Consider the following 22,572-nt stretch of genomic DNA (forward strand, 5'->3'; position numbering starts at 1 on the left):
CTTAAAAAGTACTCTTTGAACAAGAGAACTATCAGTATCCTGAAATCAGTTAAATATTCAGCTCTGTTTTTATGAGGCTATTTGTGGCTACACTTTTCCCCTTATTTATAACATTTATTTCCCTTTCTCCTCAGCTTTATTGAGATATAATTGACTTATAATTTTATGTAAGTTTACGGTATACAAAATAATAATTTGATATATTTATATATTGCAGAATGATTATTATAATAAAATTAATTAACATATCCATCACCTCACGTAATTAGTTTTTTTTTTAAGATTTTATTTATTTATTTTTAGAGAGGGAAGGGAAGGAGAAAGAGAGAAAGAGAGAGAGAGAAACATCAATGTGCAGTTGCTGGGGGTCATGGCCTGCAACCCAGACATGTACCCTGACTGGGAATCGAACTTGCGACACTTTGGTTCTCAGCCCGCGCTTGATCCACTGAGCTACACCAGCCAGGGCTCATTAGAGTTTTTTGAGGAGTGAGAAATTTAAAAATCTACTCTTTTAGCAGCTTTCACATATATGGTACAATGTCATTAACTATACTCACCACACTGTACATTACATCCCCAGACCTTACCCACATCATAGCTGACAGTTTGTGTCTTTTGACCACCTTCACCCATTTCCCTGACCCCACCCCCACTTCTTACTCCTGCAACCACTGATCTGTTCTGTTTCTATGAGATCAATTTTTTTTAGATTCATGTGTAAGTGAGATAGATTATACTATATTTGTATTTCTCTGACTTATTTTACTTAGCATAATGCTGTCAGGATTCACCCAGGTTGTTGCAAATGCAGAGTTTCCTCAGTTGAATAATATTCCATGCTGTTTATATACCACGTTTTCTTTATCCATTTATGTGTTGATGGACACTTATATTGTTTTCCTTGACTTCGTTATTGTAAATAATGCTGCAGTGAACATTGAGGCAGAAAATAACTCTTCAGGACAGTGATTTTGTTTCCTTAGGCATACACGTAAGTGGAAAGGCTAGATTCTATGGTAGTTCTGCTACAAGCAATTTTTGAGGCAACCCATGTTATTTGCCATAGTGGCTGTACCAAATTACATGCCCACCAACAGTGTACAAAGTTTTCCTTTCCTCTACACACTCACCAACACTTGTTATTTCTTATCTTTTTGACAATAGTCATTCTGACAGGCGTGAGGTGATATCTCATTGTGATTGTGATTTTCATTTCCCTGATGATTAGTGATGCTGAGCATATTTTCCCGTACCTGTTGATCATCTGTATGTCTTCTTTGGAAAAATGATTGTTCAGTTTGTTTGCACAATTTTTAATCAGATTTATTTTGCTACTGAGTTGTATAAATTTCATTTACTTCATTTTTTAGAAATTTCAAATAACTATTTTTCCATAGTAAAAAATACATAAAATAAATTGAATTATAAGAAAGAATAAAAAGCAGGATTCTATCATCAAGTAAAACTTTGGAGTACTGAGTACAGTTGAGGTCTGTACTTTTGACATGAATTTTAGATCACCTTTTTGGGATCTTGCTTTTTTGAATATTTTAATATTATATCATATAATTGTTACCATGCCAGTTAATAGTCTCTGGAAGCATAATATAAATATATGTATTATGTAAGTCATGTAAGCCTATCTTTATTTATTTAATCATTGCTATAATGTTGAAAACTCTTTTCCAGATAGCCAGTTTCCCCTAAATAGTATGTTGAATAAATATACCTTCCCTATGGTGTGTGATGCTTTTATTAGAAATGGATCAGCAAACTTTAAAAAAAACAGATGATGAATATTTCAGGCTTTTGAGAGCCATACAGACTCCCTCAAAACTACTCAACTCTGCTATTATAGCACAAATGCTTATTAGTAAATAAATGGGCATGTCTAGGTCCCAATAAAACTTTATTTATAAAACAAAGGACAAATCAGGTTTGGCCCAAGGGGTAAATTTGTTGTAAGACTGGTCTCATAACTGGTAGGCTATGGTTGTCATTAATCTATTCTGGTTGACTGACCTTCCAATTGTTAATATTGTCTATAATGTTTAGTTTGAATTTTTCAATATTTATTTTATAATACCTGGAAGGACAATTTCATAAACTGTTTCCATGGGAAATTTCACATGATTGTATCAAGTTTTTAAAAAGTTCAGCTGAATCTATAATTAGGCATTTATCATACTTAAAAATTTTACTAGAAAAAATATGACATTATAATGTCTAGTTTGTGTTAGGGAACATGGAAGTTCTTTCTCTTTTTTTCCCCAAATGATCTTCTCTGCCTCTCAGTAGACTGTCATTATCCTGCTTTCTGCTGAAAAGCAGTAGCTATTCTTCCTCATGTCCAGTGACTGAGGTGTTAAACCCAACTTCCAGAATAGTAGTGTTAACCTCAACATATATGACACTATACTCTCTTTCTTATTTGAAATTTTAAATCTTTTTTGTTGCAGTTATATTTGTCATAGGTTTGTTTATTTTTTCAAAGAATTACTTCTTGCATCTATCAATTCACAAACTATCCTCTTGCTCTTTCATTAGTTGATGCTTTATTATTTCATCCTTCTGCTTTTCTTAGATAAAAAGGAATAATAAAAAAATTCATTTAATGCTTAGCATTATTTATTGTATTTTTTCTTACTTAATAATAAAAACATTAAAGGCCTCTGAATTTCTCTCTGTAGCTTTGGCTTTAACCTATGACATTTTAATATATTATTTTCAAAGGTCTTTTAATTTTAAATACTCTATATTCTAAGTTTGATTTCCATCTTGATCTATAGATATTTAGGACACTTTTAAAAAGACTTGGTAGTGTTGGGATAGTTATTAATTTTTATTAATTTTAAAATGTATACTGTGCAGTTTATATCATATATATTGAGATTTCATGCTTGGGGCCTTTGACCATTTTTTCATATTATTGTTTGGAAGCTATCCAAAAATGTGACAAAGTTTAATACAAATCTGCTAAATCGTGCTTATTATAGGCTTAATTTTTAAAAAAATATTTTGGTCTATTTGATTTGTGAAACCTAGAAGCACAGTGATATTTCCCATATCACTTTCAAATATCATATTCAGTTTATATTTATTTGACTGTAATTGTTTTCTATATTTCAGTTATATTATTTTGTCCATAAAGAAGTGACCTGAAGGGAGAGGGGAAGGAATTTTAGGGGAAAAGGGAAGGGCTTGCAGGAGCAAGTATAAGGGACACACGGACAAAAACAAGGGGGGGATGGAAATAAGAGGGAGGTGGGAAGAGCTAGGGGTTGGGCTGGGATGGGAGTAAAAGGCAGAAAACTACTTGAACAACAATTAAAATAAAAAAAGTTATATCTTTATTGTAAAGATATAACAATCAATGTAAAGTTAACTCAATGTATATTTAAATTTTTTTCCTTGAAATATACTTTTCTATACCTTTTGTTTGTTTGTCTGTTCTTGTTTGTCTCTGATGATAACAACATCTGACTTGATTTTAGCTTTTGAACAAGTCTGAGACTCTTTGCCACATTATCATTTAGCTCATTTTTGTTTAGTTATATCACATACAATGCTGTAATTTTGCATTGTGCCTTATGTATGCTTCTGTAATTAATTGTATTATTCATCTTTAGGTATGTGAACTCTATTTTGTGTGCTTACTTTCTTTTTTGGCATGTAAACTACCCATTTTAGTTTTTACTGTGGTTAGTGGTTACCAGTCTATCAATATAATTGAAATTATAATTTCTAAGTGTCAATATCTAGGAAAACATGGTAGCTCTTGATTTCTCCTCCTATAGGGAAGGAGGAATTTGCATGCCTTTATATCCACTCTGCTCTATTCTATCTCATTTTTATGACTTTAAAAATAATTTAATATTAATGTATTAACATAATTTTATGTCATTTTTTTATTTCAAGAATTGCTTTCAGTGTTTTCATTCATTCAGTTAACAGTTTTTTAAATTTCAAGTTTCAATATACTTCACTAGTACTGGTGACCGGAAAGCTGATTTTTGTTCCTGAATAAAGTAAATCAATAAATGCTTAGGTACTCAGAAATTGAAAAATATTTCTGTTGCCTTCACAGATGATTAACAATTTAACTGCATTTAGAATTTTTGAAATAATTATGTCCTTTCATAATTCCATTGACATTGATCTTAAATTTTCTAAAGAAGTCTCTGGTTAATCTGATCTTTCATTAAAAAAAATACAGCATTGTACCAGGTTACTTTTTTCTTCATTGTACTATATGTATTGAAAGCTGTTAAAAGAGTATATTTTTTAGCCCTTACTGCTGGCTGGTGTAGTAGCTCAGTGGATTGAGCGTGGGCCTGTGAACCAAAGGGTTGCCAGTTGTCGCCCTGTCAGGGCACATGCCTGGGTTGCAGGCCAGGTCCCCAGTAGGGGGCATGAGAGAGGCAATCACACATTGATGTTTCTCCTTCCCTTCCCCCTCCCTAAAAGCAAATAAATAAAATATTTCTAAAAAAAAGAGTGACTAACAAACCACAACAATCAAATATAGTGCACAAGGCTTGATTGCATCCTAGTTCAAAGTGAACAGTTACAGTATTTAAGAGACAAGTGGAGAAACTTTAAAATAAAAAATAAAAAAAACAGCATTGTATTAGGTTACTCTTTTCTTCATTTAATAATTTAAATCCAGTATTTACCTCATACATTACAGGTGTAAGTACTGGCCTGAACCACTTTGCTCCTCAAACTTACTCATTCTGTACTCATTTTTTCCTTGTTTGCTTCCTCATTTTTACCTGCTTGAATTTTGTTTATAACTTTAATTTGTGAATACTTGGCATTTATCAATGTAACATCTGAAAAAAGAAAAAAATATCTACACATTTCTCTATGTAGTTTTCGTGAACTTAGTTTTACTTCCATATTACTAATTGTGTGTGTGTGTATGTGTGTGTGCGAATTTCAGTTCTATAACATGCTGCTTCTTTTATTGTGATAAGAACATTTAACATGAGATCTACCCACTTAAATTTTTTAGTGTACAGCACAGTATTGTTAATTACTGCTTGTTAACAGATAAATATTGGCCATTATAAATTTAGTTACATTTTAACTATTTTTTAACATCTTCATTGAAATATAATCAACATCATGCAATTCACCCATTTAAATGTACAATGTAATGGCTTTTAGCATAATCACAGATATGTACAGCCATCACCACAGCCAATTTTAGAACATTTTCTTTGCTCTAAAAAGAAGCCCATACCCTTTAGCTATCCCCTACTATCCGTATGTCCCAACTCTAAGCCAGTAATCTACTGCCTAGCTCTATACATTTGCCTTTTTGGACATTTTATATAAATGGAATCATATAATGTATATTCTTTTGTGACTGACTTCTTTCACTTAGCGTAATGTTTTCAAAGTTCACCTGTGTTGAAGCATATATCAGTATTTCACCTCTTTTTATTGCCAAATAATATTCAAGCTTGGACATATACTTTGATTATGCTTTCACTAACTGATGGATAATTTTCACTTTTTCACTATTATGAATGATGGATTATGGATATAAACATTCATGAACAAGTTTCATATGGACGCATGTTTTCACTTCTCTTGGGTATATGTAGAGGAGTGAAATTGGTGGATTATATGGTAACTCTATGTTTAACCGTATGAGGAATTTCCAGACTGCTTTCCAAAAGGGCTGCATCATTTAACATTCCCACCAGCAGTCCATTAGTGTTCTAATTTCTCCACAGCCTCACCAACTCTTAATATCATCTGTCTTTTTGATTATAGTAAGCCTAGTGGGTGTGGAATGGTAGCTCATGTTTTTAATTTGAATTTGATAATGACTAGTGATGGTGAGCATCTTTTCATTTGTTTATGATTTGCATATCTTTTTAGGAGAAATGCTTATTTAAGTTTTTGTCCATTTAAAAAAGCAGGAGATCTGTCTCCATGTTGTTGAATTGGAAGATTTTAAAATGTATATTCTGGGTGCTAGACCCTAATCAGATGTATGATTTGGGAATATTTTCTCTCATTCTGTATGTTTTCCTTTCACCCTCTGGAGACTGTTCTTTGATGCACAAAATACTTTTAATTTTGAATTTCAATGTATCTGGGTTTTTTTTTTTTTTTGCTTGTGTTGTAGGTGTTATATCAAAGAATCCATTTTCAAATCAAAGTGATAAAGATTTACTCCTGTGTTTTTTCTAAGTGCCTTATAGTTTAACTCTTATATTTAGGTCTGCAATCTATTCTGAGTTAATTTTTGCACATGATGTGAGGTAGGAATCCAGCTTTATTCTTTTGTACCAGTTGTTGTAGCACCATTTGTTTCACAGGCTACGGTCTTTCTCCAGAATGGCCCTGGCACCCTGGTTCAAAATCAATTGACCACAAGGGTATGAGTTTATTTCTGGATTCTCAATTCTATTCCAATGGTGCAGATGCTAACTGTATGCCAATATCACACTATCTTGATTAAGTAACTTTGTAGTGTGTTTTAAAATTAGGAATGTGAGGCCTCCAACTTTTTTTTCCAAGATTTTCTTAGCTTTGTAGTCACTTGCAATTTCATATGAATTTTAGAATAAACTTATCCATTTCTACAAAAAATGGTCTTTGAGATTTTGATAGAGATTACTTTGAATATTTAGTTTGTTTTGAGGCATATTGCTATCTTAATTATATTGTCTTTTCCATTTACTTAGATCTTCTTCAATTATTTACAGCAATATTATAGTTTTCTGAGTATCAGTCTTGTACCTCCTTGGTTAATACTTATTACTAAGTATTTTATTCTTTGTATTGCTTTTCTAATTGGGATTGTTTTCTTAATTTTATTCTTGTTTTATTTATTGAAAGTACACAGATACACAAATGATTTTTGTATATTGATTCTGTATCTTGCAAAGTTGCTGAATTTATTCGTTACCTATAATAGTATTTTAGTGGATTCCCTAGGATTTATATACAAGGTGGGGGAAAGTAAGTTTACAGTTGTTTGTATGAAAAAAAAATGCAGGTTAGATTATTATAATAGCTCTATTAATTCTGTGTTCTGAGTATTCACAGCTGTAAACCTACTTTAGCCCCACCCTGTATATTTAAGATTATGTTCTTAGAGAATAGAGACAGTTTTACTTATTCCATTCTGATATGGATGCCTTTTTTTTTCCTTCTTGCCTGGCTAGAACCTCCAGTGCTATGTTAAATAGAAGTGATGAAGACCACTATTTCCCTCTTGTTTCTGATCTTAAGGGGAAAATATCCAATGTTTCAACATTAAATTTGATGTTAGCTGTGTGTTTTTTATGCATGCCCTTTATCAGGTTGAGGAAGTTCCCTTCTATTCTTAGTACATTATGTGTGTTTGTCATGGAAGGATATTGGACTCTTTTAACTATTTCTTACCACATCCATTTTAATTTCAATATTATACACAACAATTAGATAAATTGTATGAAGTAAGCTTTCTTATCATCTAATCTTTGACTTGTTAAAGATACTCTATATTTTTTTAAAAAATATCATTCCAAAACAAATTTTTCTTTTACTTCTTCTAATTTTCACTGATTTCCTTTATATCGTAAACACTGGGGTACCCTTTTAAAAAATCTATACATTGGGTCTTTGGCTTTCTTTTCACTCCTCTACATTTAAGCAAGGAGAGGTCTGTTTTTCAGTGTTCAAGGTCATGGGTATTCTGTTGTCCTTCCTGTGTGCTGTTACTCTCCCCCATTGGTCTTGATCTAGAAGGGTGATTTCAATGCAAAGGCTCTTGCCAAAGTTCTGTGTCCAGTGCTCACTCATTTCATGTGCTGCAGCGCCCAGGAGTGGTCTTTAGCTTCTAATGATAAGCTCTCTGATGGTGGGGAAGAGGATTTATCTTGGAAATGTTTGTTTATGTGCCATGAGCCTACTCAAGAGTGCCTCTGGTGGCCTGCCTCAGTGCTACAACCACATCCCAGGATGTAGTTCCCCATGACCCTCAGGGAGCCATTCCTGAGTGGGGCATTAGATTGGAGGCAGACTGACAAGTGCAGACTCAAGGATGAAATGAATGGCCTTGCTTTACACCCCATTCCCCACAAAAAAATGTAAGAGATTTATATAAAGGGAAGGTTGGGAATGAGCTGACTGCTCTTGTCATCATCAAAAGACCCAAGTCTCTGATGTTAGGCCAAATGTATTTATAGTGCTTCCTATGCACACTTTTCTAAGTGCCTCACATGTATTAGTTATACAGTCCTTATAACCACTGTATCAGTACATTTCGCAGGTTATGAAATTGAGGCAGAAAAGTGGTAATAACTTTCTAAGGTTATGCAGCTCCTAAGTATGAGAGCAGCATTAAATCCACAGCTTGAACCTTCTCCTTTAACCACTCTATACCTATCTATCTAGTTATCTACCCAGTCAGATAATAGATATAAATATATACCATTATGTGTACACACACACACACACACACACACACACACACACACACATGCTAGCAACATTTCCTCCTTTACTTGTCCTTGTTCTGCGTCTACCCTGCACAAGTGCACTCTGGTAGAGTATACACTCTCTTACGGTCAGACTGGCTCTGAATTACACTTGTAGTTTCCTTACTCTTAGAATTCTGTATCACTTGAGTATTTTTTTAATATTTCAATGAGGAAATGAACTCTGCCCCACTAGCTCTCATATGAACTGGGAAGTCCTCATGGAATTCTTTGCATATAAAGTTGATCTTAATGACTGTGCTTAGTTTACTGACAAGAAAATCAAAGCCCAGAGTGATTAGGCAACTTCCCCAAGACATAGAAATAGTGATGGCCAAGCAAGATGAGAACCTAACCTTACCTGATTTGTTCCCCACTCAATTTAGCCAGGTAAACTGTCTTAGAAACTGCTGAAGGAAAAATGAAGCTGTCTTTCCTAACCTGCTCCCAAAGGCCCATACATCCTCAAAGGCCATAGGCAATATTTGGTTGGATTTTAGCTTGTTTGATTTCTTCTTACATGAGAGAATGGAATGCAGACCCTTAACTGAGATTTTTTTCAAATTAGGCTGGGTAACAGATGTCTTCTTAAGCTCTTTCACTGGACATCCTATTAATTTTTTTTTAAACTCCCATTATTTTACTCTTGACAGACCTGTTATATGTCAGATGTGAGACAAATATACATGTAGAGGAAGCTTCCCTAATTAGCTGGGTTTGCCTCAGACTCCTGAGGTTATATAGAAAAAACAAAACCAAAAGTGCACACACCAGGACATGTACCTCATCATAAATTTGTCTGGCATATTTAGTTGACTTCTGGGTAGGACAGTATCAAAACCTGTGTGATAAGTTGTGGAGCCTGTGGCCTTAATGATGCCCTTGGCATCTCCTTTCAACGCAGAAGTTTTGCCATTGTGGGGAGGTGGCTTCCAGGCACGTGGGTGACAGGGCCTCGGGGGTGGCCCTGCTTGGGTCAGCAGCCTGGGAAGGCTGCATTTTATTACACATGTAAGCAGTATGTACATCCTGGGTAATGTCAATTATGGTGAACACCAACAATTTGGACTTTAGCCCTTTAATAAAAATCCTCTGAATTGGGTTTTAAAAGTCAGGCTCTTGTGGCAAAACCAAGTAGGAGAGAAAACAATAGAATAATTGGAGGCTGCTGTCTTTTCACTTCCCACATAAAATTATTTGAAGAGACAGGCCAGAACTTTAAACAGGAATACCAAGAAAAGTTGTAATTTGGATGTCGGTTGTCGTGACTTTAGGATATGTGCTTAAAGGACTCCCCCCTATCTCTCTCTCTCTCTCTGTCTCTTCCCAGACATACTTCAATGACAATATCCTTACCCTGATACGGACCCTGGTGACCGGAGGAGCCACACCGGAGCTCGAGGCTCTGATTGCTGAGGAGAATGCTCTTCGAGGGGGTTATAGCACCCCCCAGACGCTGGCCAATAGGGACCGCTGCCGCGTGGCCCAGTTAGCATTGCTGGATGGGCCCTTTGCAGACTTGGGGGTGAGTGCATTGCACAGAGGTCACCTGAGCCTGCTGTTTGGTCCAAATGAACTAGGTACCAGATAGTGACAAGCTAGGCATCTATCTTTTCTACCTTCTAAAGTAAATAACTATAAAAGGTAGTGTTTACAGCTTACTGTATATCAGGTACATGCTCTACATGTGGTCATTCATGTTGATGCTCATGGCAGTCCTTTGATGTAGGTTCTATTATCAGACACTCTAAGGAAACTGAGTCTCAGAGAGACTGAAGACTGGCTCTATCAGGAATAGCATCAGGAGCCCTAGCTTCTGAGCCTGTGGCTTACTCCTCTTGGGTATCTTTTACCAAGAGATAGAAGCTAGCAAGTGATTCCAACATGCAGTCAAATCTGGGAACAGTTTCTACAGGCTCTTAGCATAGCTCAGGGCTACTTAACACCAAATGCACATTAATGGCCTATGAGGAGCTTTTGCAATTCACTGATGGCCATGTGCAGCCCCCAGGTTTCTGAGTTTTTGTGTCTGGATAGGACCCAGGCACTGGTGACTTTCAAAACACCACCAGTAAGTGTATGCATCCACTACCACTGACCAAACAATAACATCCTGTGCAGATCCTTTAATGTCTGTCATTCCTGATTCAGGTCTTTTAATTTCTGAGGCTGGAATCAGTCACTCTCCTCCAAGCCTCCCTGCTGCAGAGGTGACCAATGCCTCCCTTTGGGTTCCATGCACCAGCATTTTAGCAGAAGTGTGCAATCTTGACCCTTATTCCCAGCCCTACTCCAGGGATGAGTTCAAGGGGTGGAGCCACAAGTCTTAGGATCCAATAAACCCATTGTATAAACAATAGTATTGCTCAAGGAAAGGGGTACTTTCTTCATTTCTTCTGAAACTGTAATAATAACTTGCTCCATATTTTAGTTTGGTTATAGGCAGGGACGTTTGTTAGACTGGACTTTTTTTGAAAGGCAGTTCCTATAACTAGCAGCTCTTTTAACTATCACTTAATATATCATTTTAAGGACCAAGACTTGAAACAATGGTAAGATTTGGCTCTGCTTGTATTCTCTAATATGATGCCTCAAAGACAGGATAGACAAATGCAGTCACTTTATTCCCGGTGAAGTCCTTCTTCAGTGCCCTTCCTATAACACCTACCTGAATCCAGCATTTCCAAGTGAATGAATTTGCTTTCACATTCCACGTCAGGCTCCAGACCGTTGGGAGGTGGCTGTGAACTGATTAGAACTGTGAATTCCAGTTATTCAGCCTGCAGACCTCCAGCTCCTGGGAAAACATTTTCTCTTCCACTCTTGTTATCTCTGAGGTCTGTAAATTGTGCTTTTCACACAGTTCTTACCTGAAAGAGTCTATCACCATAGTACCTGGTAGGGTCTTCTCTCAGTGATTTTAATTATCACTCAAGCAGTTTTGACAACACAGTCAGATCACAGTGATTACAGCCAAGCTGGGGCTAAACATAAGCACCATTTTGCAGACCCAGTTTCTTCTGAGCAACATGCATCTGAGACCTTCAAGCTTTACACCTTCACTTAAAGTGAGGGAGAGGTGCAGCCTCCTTAGAGCTCTCATTGCTACAGATGGAAAGCTAGAGAGAACCAGGGGGAAATCTCATTATTTGATTCCAAAATATTGGGTGTAGGCTGTTAACCACACTGACTTTTTCAGCCACAGTCCTTTACAGATCCTCCAGCTCAAGAGACACCAAAACAAGCCTTCGTGAAAAGGCCCATTTCTCCCTGGAACTCTACTTCCAAGCCAATAAAAATGATGTTTCTCTTTGTTCTTTTGTTGTCTCCTAGGATGGTGGTTGTTATGGTGATCTGTTCTGCAAAGCTCTGAAAACATATAATATGCTTTGTTTTGGAATTTACCGACTGAGAGATGCTCACCTCAGCGCCCCCAGCCAGTGCACGAAGAGGTGAGCAGGTTTCCACTCTGCTCTTCCACTGATATGCAGCAATATAAATGACCCTTCTGTCCCCCATGGTGAAGGCAAAAGCAAAGGCCCATACACACACTATCAACATGCAAATTACTCTGCTCATTCAGTTCAACACTGAGTTATGGGAAGCTTTCCTTCTTTAATTACTAATAGCAGATATAAAGACATTGTGGGAAAAGTTCAAATTTTGTAGGATAGTTCTATCACCTAATTACAAGCATTTGAATAGATGCATCTCCTCCAAACTCCAGCTACTGGGAAAATTCTGTTGGTACCTAATATAGAGATATTTCATATTGCTAGTATTTAAGATAAATGATTCTTTTGCCATATTTTAGATGCTTATATTTTTACTTAATACATTTTTAATTGACTTATTTACTTTGATATATTTATTTAAGAAAATTATATATTGGCACCTGAAGCAGAAATAATAACAGTTTACATTGGCTAGTTGTATTGTTCTAATATGCATCAAGATAAATTCAGAGCAGCCCCAAATTAAGAGTACATCCTAGAATCATCAAAATCAGTGTGTGTACATATATCCCAGGTAACAATGCTACAGAGTTGAGTGTTTCTCAACCCTACTTGAATATTAGAATTGCTGGGGGTACTTTTAAAAAACACCCCAATTAGTCTGACTTAACTGGTCTTGAATGAAAATAACATGTTTTAATGCCCAGAGATTGCAATGTATAGCCAGAGTTGAGAATAATTGCTGTAGATCAGTGGGTTCTTGAAGTTTAGTGAACATGAGGGTCACCCGCAAAGCTTGTTAAAACACAAACTGCTCAACCGCATGCCCAGAGTATCTGATTCCATATGTTTGGGGTAGGGTTGCTTAAGAATTTGTATTTTTAAGAATGCTGATATCGCCCTGGCTGGCGTAGCTCAGTGGATTGAGCACGGGCTGCGAACCAAAGTGTCGCAGGTTCGATTCCCAGTCAGGGCACATGCCTGGGTTGTAGGTCATGACCCCCAGCAACCGCACATTGATGTTTCTCTCTCTCTCTCTCTCTTTCTCCCTCCCTTCCTGCTCTAAAAAATAAATAAATAAAATCTAAAAAAAAAAGAATGCTGATATTTCTGACCTAAGGACCACACTTTTGAGATCCACTGCTGTTGATGAAACTGATTTTTTTAAAGTCATGTCTGTTGTTAATCAGAGAAAACTTGATCAAATTGAGAACAGTTAAAGCAGGACCAACTGATAGACAAGAAGTTGTTTTATGTTCTTCCATTTAGTAAAATCCCCATCAAAGTTGATTTTTAAAAAGTAAAGAGTGAGGAAGGACTAAGAAGATGCTACACTATGGTAAACAAAGATCCTGTGGTGTGTGTGCAGGATTGTCAGAGCATTCTAGAATGAAAGACAATGCAGTGCAGTCCATGAAACCTCCTGCATGTGCTTGGGGTACTCAGGGATCAGAAGTGAACTTGACATTGTATTGAAAGGGCCATGTAGATCATAGGCAGCACAGTTTGGTTTTCCCATTACCTGGCACTTATTCAGCATCTGGGATGTCAGGGCTCATGGCTGGCCTCTATTGAGCAAAAGAGAAGAAGATTTCATTCAACTTGGAAAGTAATTCTTAATGCCATGGACCAGCAGCTGTAAGTCCACCTTCCAGATCTTCCAGTAGACCTGAGGAACAGACAAGTTACTTTTGATTCAGAGAGGTGAAATTTCCACCCAGCCATCCTCATTCTGTGACCTCTTTGTTCTCCCCCTCCAGGTATGTCATCACCAACCCCCCATACGAGTTCGAGCTCGTGCCGACGGACCTGATCTTCTGCTTAATGCAGTTTGACCACAACGCCGGCCAGTCCCGGGCCAGCCTCTCCCATTCCTCCCACTCATCCCAGTCCTCCAGCAAGAAGAGCTCCTCTGTTCACTCCATCCCATCCACAGCAAACCGTCCGAACCGGCCCAAGTCCCGGGAGTCCCGAGACAAACAGAAGTACGTGCAGGAAGAGCGGCTCTGATATGTGTATCCACTGCCACCGTGTGTGAAACTGTATCTGCCACTCATTTCCCCAGTGGGTGTTTCCAACAGTAACTTTCCCCATTTTCCCCTGTAGTCCCCCCCTTTTTTACACATATTTGCATATGTATGATAGTGTGCATGTGGTTGTCATTTTTATTTCACCACCATAAAACCCTTGAGCACAACAGCAACTAAGCAGAGGACCAAAAGTTATTTATGATCCTAGGGGGAAAGTAACCCAAAGGCATGCTCCAGACATAAATAGCTCACTGGGAGAATAAGGTCGCAGATTAGCAGAGGCTTGTGACCCACAGCAGTTAGGCAAAGCAAGTTGACCTAGTTAATTTAGTTGATATAGAAGAAAAATTCATTCTGATTTTTCAGGATTATCAGGGTGCTTTGGGTTTTGACTATATTGTTGTTTTCCTTTCTTTTTTATATACACACAGTAATATATACACACGTTTATTTGAAACAAGCAACCAAAAAGGAACAAAAACATATCAAATGTTTCCACTCTCTGGGTTGAAGGATTGCGAAGCTTTTGAAAAGCTTTTGCCATTTGTGTAGATGATGATTAAACACCTGCTCGGTTGTAAAAGAACAACTGAGGTGTTTTGTTTTTTTTTTTTTAGCTGCTAACCAAGGGCTATAGTTCCAGAGCTGGCTTCCTTTGGGAATTCAGAGGAACATTTCTACCCTTACTGTGGAAGAAAGAATAGTATTCCATTTGTGGATATATCAAATTCTAGTCATTTAATTTAAGAGCAAAGAGGTTTGATTGCATATTAAATTGTTATTCTGTCTCCTTATGCTGCCATATGAATAGCTATTTTTTTTCTTTCACTTTTGACATTTGGGATGAAAAGCCATATGTATCATAAATATCGAATGTAAGTCATTAAAAACTGCCTTCCTGGGACTTTTACATCTTTTAAAAGGTGAATTACTTACCTTATGTACAGAATAAATAATGCTCAGGAAAGAGCAAGTATTTTTCCACACATTCTCAGGGGACCTTTTTACTCCCCTCTGTTTGATTAGCTAGGGCCCCCATGACAGGTAGGAGCAAGGGCTGGGCCATGGTGCAGTGAGAGGAAGATAAACCCAGCAGCAGATCCTTTTCTGTTTTTAGGAGCTGACATGATAAATTGATCAGAATGTGGGGGGATCAAGCCATAGTTAACCCAACAAAGACAGAAGGCAGCTACCACCTTAAACTGTTGGTCCCAAAGCAGAAAGCTGGTGGGAGAATCCCTCCTTGTCAATCCCTCTATCATAGCCAACTCACTCAGGCAGGTGGAGGACAGTCTGAGGGAGCTGCTCCTTGTCATTTTGTGATGGGGAGGAGAAGAAGGGTATAACAGTGAGCCAAACATATTTTGGTATAATTTTTTTTGTTTTCTTTCTTTTATCAGTTAGTGAGCATGAGAGGAAAGGTAGAAAAATATCCTTTTTTTCAGTATATAATTCAGATGTTTTATGCATGCAAATCATACTTTAGACAGTATAGTAGTTGTTAAAAATAGGCCCATTCCACCTTAACCAAATTCTTATAGAAATGGACTAGCCCTGAGCTGATATATGCATATTTGAAATGTTTACTTAAAAAAATCCATCCAACAGAACAGAGGTGTAGGAGAGGAGAAAAATGTCACACCTGTAGAATCTCTAAAAAGGTGTTTTTATGGTGAATGGTTTGGGTTTAGATTTTGGACCCCCCTGTCCCCCCTCAAAGCATGACAGTTTTGAAGATTTGCTTGCTGTGTGAATTGACAAGCACTTTTACTGACAAAATGGTGAGGCTTAGTCAGAACTTCTGCCCCCACACCAAAGACATGGCCTGCATTATTCAAACAAGTAAAGGGGTGGGGAATAACTGTATACATGTACATTAAAAAGCCCTATGAGTAGAAGGTTTTTTTTTCAGATTATTTTTGTCCCTATATATTGATTTATATATTATGTATAACTATCTTTTTATATATAACTATATAAATATCTCTATATACACACACATACATTTACTTGTATACGTGTGTGTGTGTATACATATATACATACACACACACACAGACACACACATCCCTAGTTTTGGACCATGAAGAGCTCTTCATGCATTCTTTGCAAAGGAGGTTGTAAAGTTATGCCCTCAGAACATTTATAACTGTAAGAATGTGCCAGTTAAAGTGCTCAACAGGAAATATGACAGTTTAAAAGCATTGTAAAACTCACATAGCTTACTTCTCTCTCTAAAGTGCAACAAGGATGAATAGAATGGGCCAAGGTATGACAATTAATGGTTCTGCATGACCTAGCCACTGCTGGGGGTTTTCTTCTATAACGTTGTCCTTGTGAAAACTTTTGTGAAATTAAAAAAAAGGAGTTACAAATTTTATTCTGTTATTGGTTTGTTTGTTTTTATTTATATTGTTCTGTTTGTGGTTTTATTTATTTTGTTTTGCTTTTTTTCCCACCCCATTTCCCCTCCTTCCCTCTTCCTTCTCCTTTCTCCACTTTCTAAATTGCTCAGCGCAATGAGGCTGTGCTGCTGCTACTGCTAGATCCCTTAGAGTTTGTTTTGGTGTTCTTGGGTTTGGGTTGGGTAATTTGGGGGCAACTTCTCTCCATCTGGCTTGCCTTTCGATCTGCACGTGGCCTCCCTGCCCACCTTGATACCTTGCTCCAAGTTCAAAAGCATTTTCCCATCAAGATACTCAGCTTCCTCCACTCCTCCCCCCATTACCAGAACCCCAACCCAGCCCCCCATCAGTCTGTCCACATCTCTGTGTTTATCTTGGCAAGACCTACTAAATCAAGTGATGACACCAGGTGATAAACTTTTCTGGAAAATATTTGTAGCTATTTGATTTGGCAAACCTGCTTTTCAATATTTCATCCTCCTTTCTATTGAAATCAGGAGGGTTATTGCTAACAAAAGCACTGGTCTCCTTTATATTTGATCAGTACGACCCCAAATTAAAACTTTTCAACTCTATGTATCAACTCAGTAGCTCACACCCAGTTATCTGGGGGCTAACAATTCAGTCTCTATTACCCAGGTCTCTCCTGCCACCTGCCATTCTTACACTTGTTAAATCCCAACCAGAGATTGGGCAGATAGAGAGAAGTAAATCCAAAATGCATTTTATATACAATCTGTTAGCAGCTCTGGTGAGATGATTGTGATGGGAATGGAGTGGGACCAGACTGTGACATGAGATGAAATGCTGGGATTTTTTTCCTGAAGTTTGGGCACACGATTGAGAGTTGACTATACTTGGGTAATGATATATTCGATGATGAAAGAGGTATTACTACTACTTCTATTTTATTAGCCAAAACTACTATATTATACTTTCCTTGATAGAACAAACAGTCTATTTCACTGTTTTCTGTGTGAAGCCAAACTTCCAATTCCTCTTTCAGGTTGTACTAGGGAGGGGGCATAAAATTTTATGCCTTTCCTCTTTCCTCTCCCCACCAAACAAAGAAACATGTAGGTAAGGGTAGAAAGTGAAGGAGTTATTTGAAGACAACATATGTGCATTTAAAAACAATTGAGCTAGAACTCAATTCTTGGCAACAGTCTAGAAAAGAAACAATTTGTAAGCTATTCAGTCCAATTTGCTTTATAGGCTTCAAAAGGGGTAATCCTTAAAATGTAAGTGAATAGACCAGGAGGCTCAAACCTCCTCGGCCTCAAAACAATGATGATAATGAAATAATCATCATCCCTAATGACTGCCATTCAGGCCCCTTCCTGGAGCCACTTCAAATGGCTAAAGAGAAAGCTGGACCCCTATACGTACATTTAGATTTATCTTACAGTTGGGAAAACTTTCAAATTATGTTATAAATACTAAAGGTTGTGACCCAGAACTTTACTCACAACAGGTGCTCAATACATACTTTGAAATAAATCAACCTTAAATATTTGTATATTTTTCATCAATTTATAAGTTACCTCTACATCGTTGGCTTATCTTTACAAAAACATAACAAATGCCTGCATGTTCTTCATGATGCTGCTGTTCTGTTGGCACTGTCTAGAGCTGGGTTCACAGCTACTGAGAAAGGGGAACTACCACCCTGTATGTAGCTCAGTGAGCAGAGAGACTAACTGTGCCTTCTGCCAGTGTTGTCAAGATCCCAGGTGACCAGAAAAACCTTTTGACTGGCTCTTCTTCAGCATGGGAAAAGCCTAAAGGTGTTTGCATCCCAATAGAGACAATTAAATCAACCCGCCAGGTTCCTATAGCAACAGGCTCCTGAAGGAAAAAGAGGAGCGTACAGAAACTTCAGGGCCTGTGGAACTCAAGACAGGGCAAAATCAATGTCTCAGTCAGCTTCTTTCAGCTCACCCCTGCTTTGTCATAACATGAGAAAGAAGTAGCTGTGGGCACCTGTCACTAGCCTGTTTGCCTGTCTCCCAACAGGAGGTTGCACATTCATTGCGGAGGGAAGTGATAGGGATTATCTCTGCCAACTGCCACCAGTCACCTGAAAGGGAAGTGTGCAAATGCTGCCCTCCAGGTGTTGAGGGCCAGAGGGGGCAGTTGGCCCTGTCCAGTGAATGGCAGCATTAGACTGTTAAAAAAGGCAAATGCAATCATAGTGGACAATAGCAAAGAAGTGAGATAGTTTTCATAAGCAAAAACTGCTGTCACTCTGGTACAAATGATTTTCATTTCTATAAAATAGCCACAATTTGCCCATGGAGAGGAAAGAAGGCAGCATGCATGGGGGCCCACTGGGAGCCCAGGGGTCTTCAGGACAGAAGGATGTCGCTCAGAAGTGTGAGGTGTGAAACCACACAGCATTACCTTCTGCAGGCTGAGCTCCTCGTTAGCTGTTACTGTCCTCAACTGTTTTCTCTATCCAGATGGAATCTTTTCCTTTCAATCCCTTTCTCTCTAAACCTCAGCTTGTGGTACAGCGAGAAGAGGGCCAATTATTCCAAATGTCTTTGCTGATCCATCGTCTCCCCTTTAATGCATTCTCCTCTGGGGAGTAGTTACGTGAAAAGGCTAAATCCCACAGCACTGACAACCCACAGAGCCGACAAAGAGACTCAATTTTCACAATGCAGTCTGTTTCTCTGCTTCTGGGTCCCCAGCCATTATGTTGGCCCAGATCTGGGACCTTTCCCACCATTGCTTAATATTCTGGGATTGCATGTGGCTGGAGGAAATGCTGACCCTTATTTTGGACCCTTCCATCTCAGTGATGACAGTAACAGTGAAAGATGGAGATGATTTGCAGGTAGGGTAGGGGTCTGTGGAGCGAAAGCTGATATTTCAAAGACACAGGTGCCATAGGAGGGTAGCAGCCCTGACCTCCTCAGACAGAATACCAGGTCACTCCTCACCTTCCAAGTGAAGACTACCCCACTAAATCCTCCTCGGTTGTCTCTACTGCCGCAGTCCCCATTCTTCAGATAATCACCCCTCCCCCAATTAATAAACTTTAGTTCTTACTCCCAGCTCTTTTGCAATCATACTGAAAGATCCTAACCATCCTTATGTGCTGACCTTATACTCAAAGCTAACACCTCAGTGACTACCATGGGCCAGACACGCTTCTAAGCACTTTCCTTATATTAACTCATTCAATCCTTGAGACAACCTCAGACGTAGATGCTGTTGGAATCTTGGTGTGAAACATGCCGAATCTGAGGGATAGATTTGTTCAAAGTCACCTAGCCAGGAAGGAGTAGAGTGGAATGTAAAACTGAAGTCTATGATAATTTTGCCTTTATGGTGTAATGCTTGCTTGCTGCTATTACTAATAATTACTAATAGTCTTCACAGCTCACGTTGACTTACCATGTAACTGGACCTGTGGTAAGTGATTCATGGAAACCAGATCAGGAAAGTCTTACCATTAACCCCATTTTATAGAGGAGAAACTAAGCTAACATACATTTCATAATGACTTGCTCAGAGCCATGCAACTAGTATGTGAGAGAGCCAGATCCATATGAGCTTAACCCATTCATTGCCCTATGACATCTCCTTGGCCCACACCTCATTGCTTGTCCATGCTGGATACATAGTGGCATGTCTTGATAGGTGGTATCTGCCAACGACAGTGTCAATTCTTTTACCAACACCTCTCTGCAGTTATTTTCCAGGCTTTATCTTGTTCTCCTAACCCACTTGCCACAGACTGTGTGCAATGCTACTCCCTTCCTATACTCACAGTAATGACATCATGCATATCTCATCCTTAAGAAGCTTATGAACAAATAGGGCTCTTTTTCTCTGTCAATGAGAAGGACCTCATGGTCTGACCTATTGCTCTTCTCATCTTAGGGATGCAATAAAGTTCCCAGAAACCTTTCTGGCATGTGGGACATGCGAGGCAAGGAAAGGGGATACAGTCAGGGATTTGAATTTATCCTAGACTCCTACTTCAGCACTCATTGGAATTGCCTCTGTGAGCACCCCTCCTAATGGCCAATTTTGGAGGCACCCATTGGCACGGTTTCTTTTTTGGAAGGCAAGATTTGATAAACCATGTGTAATTGTCATGCCTGAAACACTCTCCATTGAAGTAGAATGACTGGTGATCATTAAGTGTGTGTTCCCATGAAGCCCTTTGGGAGAATCTCTTCATAAAATACCTTTGCCCCCAGACATTTTTGCACAATGTTCAGAGCATTAGTATATTTCCACTTCCTTGACCAAGTATCTAACCAAGTATCCAACAACACATATGCTTATATCTTACAAGCCACTCAAATTAAAAATCCTCTCTCTCAGGCATAATGAAAACCTTGGCTCATTCCCTGGATATGCTTTAACCCTACTCCTTCTTGTGTGGAGGCCGAGTGGCCAAAACACAGGGGCTACCCTACTTAGAATTTTTTATGGCAAGAAACTTAAAAGGAAAGAGAAAGAAGCTTACATGGGGAAATAATCCTCTCTTTCTTACAGACAGCAGAAGGAAATTGATATTCTCCCTGCCATGAAAGGTCAAAATGCCAACTTTGAATTGAACTGTAAAGACTAACTCCTGAACAATTATTGTCTGCAGCAGTTGTAAAAAATTCAGCAAATTGCAACTGTCTTAGGTCTTTCACCCAAAAGACCTGCTCATTTTTGTAAGCAGAGTTCACGCTCCTTCCCAGGATGGCATGTCCAGCCTAGCACTAAATCCCTTTGCTAAATCAGTCCGAAGGATGCCATGTCCAAAAACCCAGGGTGGCTGAGGCAAACAACACAGGTGCTAGGTTCAGCGCTTCTAAAACTCATTTTTACACACAAACCATTGGAAAAAGTCATAGTTTGAAATTGTTTCAGCGGCCTGGCAATGCTTTTAAAACATGATAACCATCACACTTTACTCCTCTCTGAAAGGTTAGCTTAATCGTACATCACAAAAAATTGGTTTCCACAAATGCATAATGGTTCATCTATGTCACACTTGAACTAAATGGTTTTTTAAATGGAGCTGAAATTATTTTGATGTGTACACAGTCCCCAGTTTCTATACAACCTTTTTTAACCAGCCCATCAGGAACCTTGCCTGTAAAGCCTCATTAATAATTCAGATGTGCTGATGACTTTAAAAGATCTATGGAATTGAGGCTTGGGAAAAAAAAAAACTCTGCTTGACAAAAAGATAAATGAATGTAGAAAGAAGCTGTAGGAGTCTGGCAAGCTGTAGATCATCTCAGAACAGATTGTAACTTTATCATTCTGTCAGGGGGAATAATTTAAAGCACTTAATCAGTTAGCTTCACTGTGAGGATGTAGCATTATGAATTCCTATCGTCCAATCTGTTCAAATCAAAGTGAACTTAATTATAATAGGTGAGAGAGCTAGAGCAGCAAAGAGGGGGGTGGAGCATAATCCAAGAGGCAGGAAATTTTCTGGGGGTAAACCGAGCTGCTGAACAAAGGAGTAAGTGAGTAAGCTTTCACCAAGATGCACCCCAGCTCCAGTGACAGAGCATTTACATTGAGGGCTCAGGGTACTGGACACAGCTCTAGACCAAGGGGAAAGAAGCCGAGTGATCATGAACTAAGCATAGATGCCGAATTTATAAATCACCAGGCAAATGGGGACATACACCACACTCTTTTCTGTCAGTACAGGTGAGCAATTCTTGTTAACATGTGAGTCCAGGGTCACTGACAAAGCAGGCATGAATTGTTCTGGTGGGCAGAAAGATGGCTCAAGAGGTCATGGTCTCTATAGCAGTGGGTGTCCTGAAAGCTTTCCCCCTTTTCTTTTTCTAAGCCACTAAATGAGGCATATGATTCTCAACTTAGAATGTCCTATTCACCCAATCTCTTTGTATCTATATACATGGCCTATTTTCCAGAAAAATTTCAATCCTAGAAAGAGGTGAGGATGAGGGCTAAGTCTTACAACATAGCACTGAACTGCTAAGAGGATGCTAGGCCATTTGCATTCTCATCCCAGCCCCCAAATCCTCTGACTCCTCACTCTTTCTCATCCATCTCTGCATTTAGGGTGGAAATGAAATGCCATCTCTGCATTTAGGGTGGAAATGAAATGCCAAGACTTTGTGGAGCTCCCTTATTAACAGCTTGGGTTATTATATTATAGTCAGTTAAGAGAGTGCTACTAGGTATTCTTTTT

At 38.3% G+C, this 22,572-nt stretch overlaps 1 protein-coding gene across 33 annotated transcripts in view; it reads left to right on the forward strand.

Annotated features, from left to right (window-relative positions):
• The window catches only part of KCNMA1 (potassium calcium-activated channel subfamily M alpha 1), a 739,251-nt gene that overhangs the window by 708,691 nt on the left and 7,988 nt on the right, over positions 1-22,572 (forward strand). For 15 of the 33 annotated variants that reach the window (XM_045841907.1, XM_045841896.1, XM_045841897.1 and 12 more), the window contains 3 exons: positions 9,820-10,014; positions 11,823-11,941; positions 13,705-13,929. In XM_045841907.1, the coding sequence (XP_045697863.1) occupies positions 9,820-10,014; positions 11,823-11,941; positions 13,705-13,929 (539 nt within the window). Of the gene's footprint in view, positions 1-9,819; positions 10,015-11,822; positions 11,942-13,704; positions 16,355-22,572 lie in introns of those variants that run through there. The other 18 variants (XM_045841891.1, XM_045841892.1, XM_045841893.1 and 15 more) reach the window with 3 other exon arrangements.

Source organism: Phyllostomus hastatus, unplaced genomic scaffold, assembly GCF_019186645.2.
Source record: "Phyllostomus hastatus isolate PE091 unplaced genomic scaffold, TTU_PhHast_1.1 phas_contig_38, whole genome shotgun sequence".
NCBI classification, from domain to species: domain Eukaryota; kingdom Metazoa; phylum Chordata; class Mammalia; order Chiroptera; family Phyllostomidae; genus Phyllostomus; species Phyllostomus hastatus.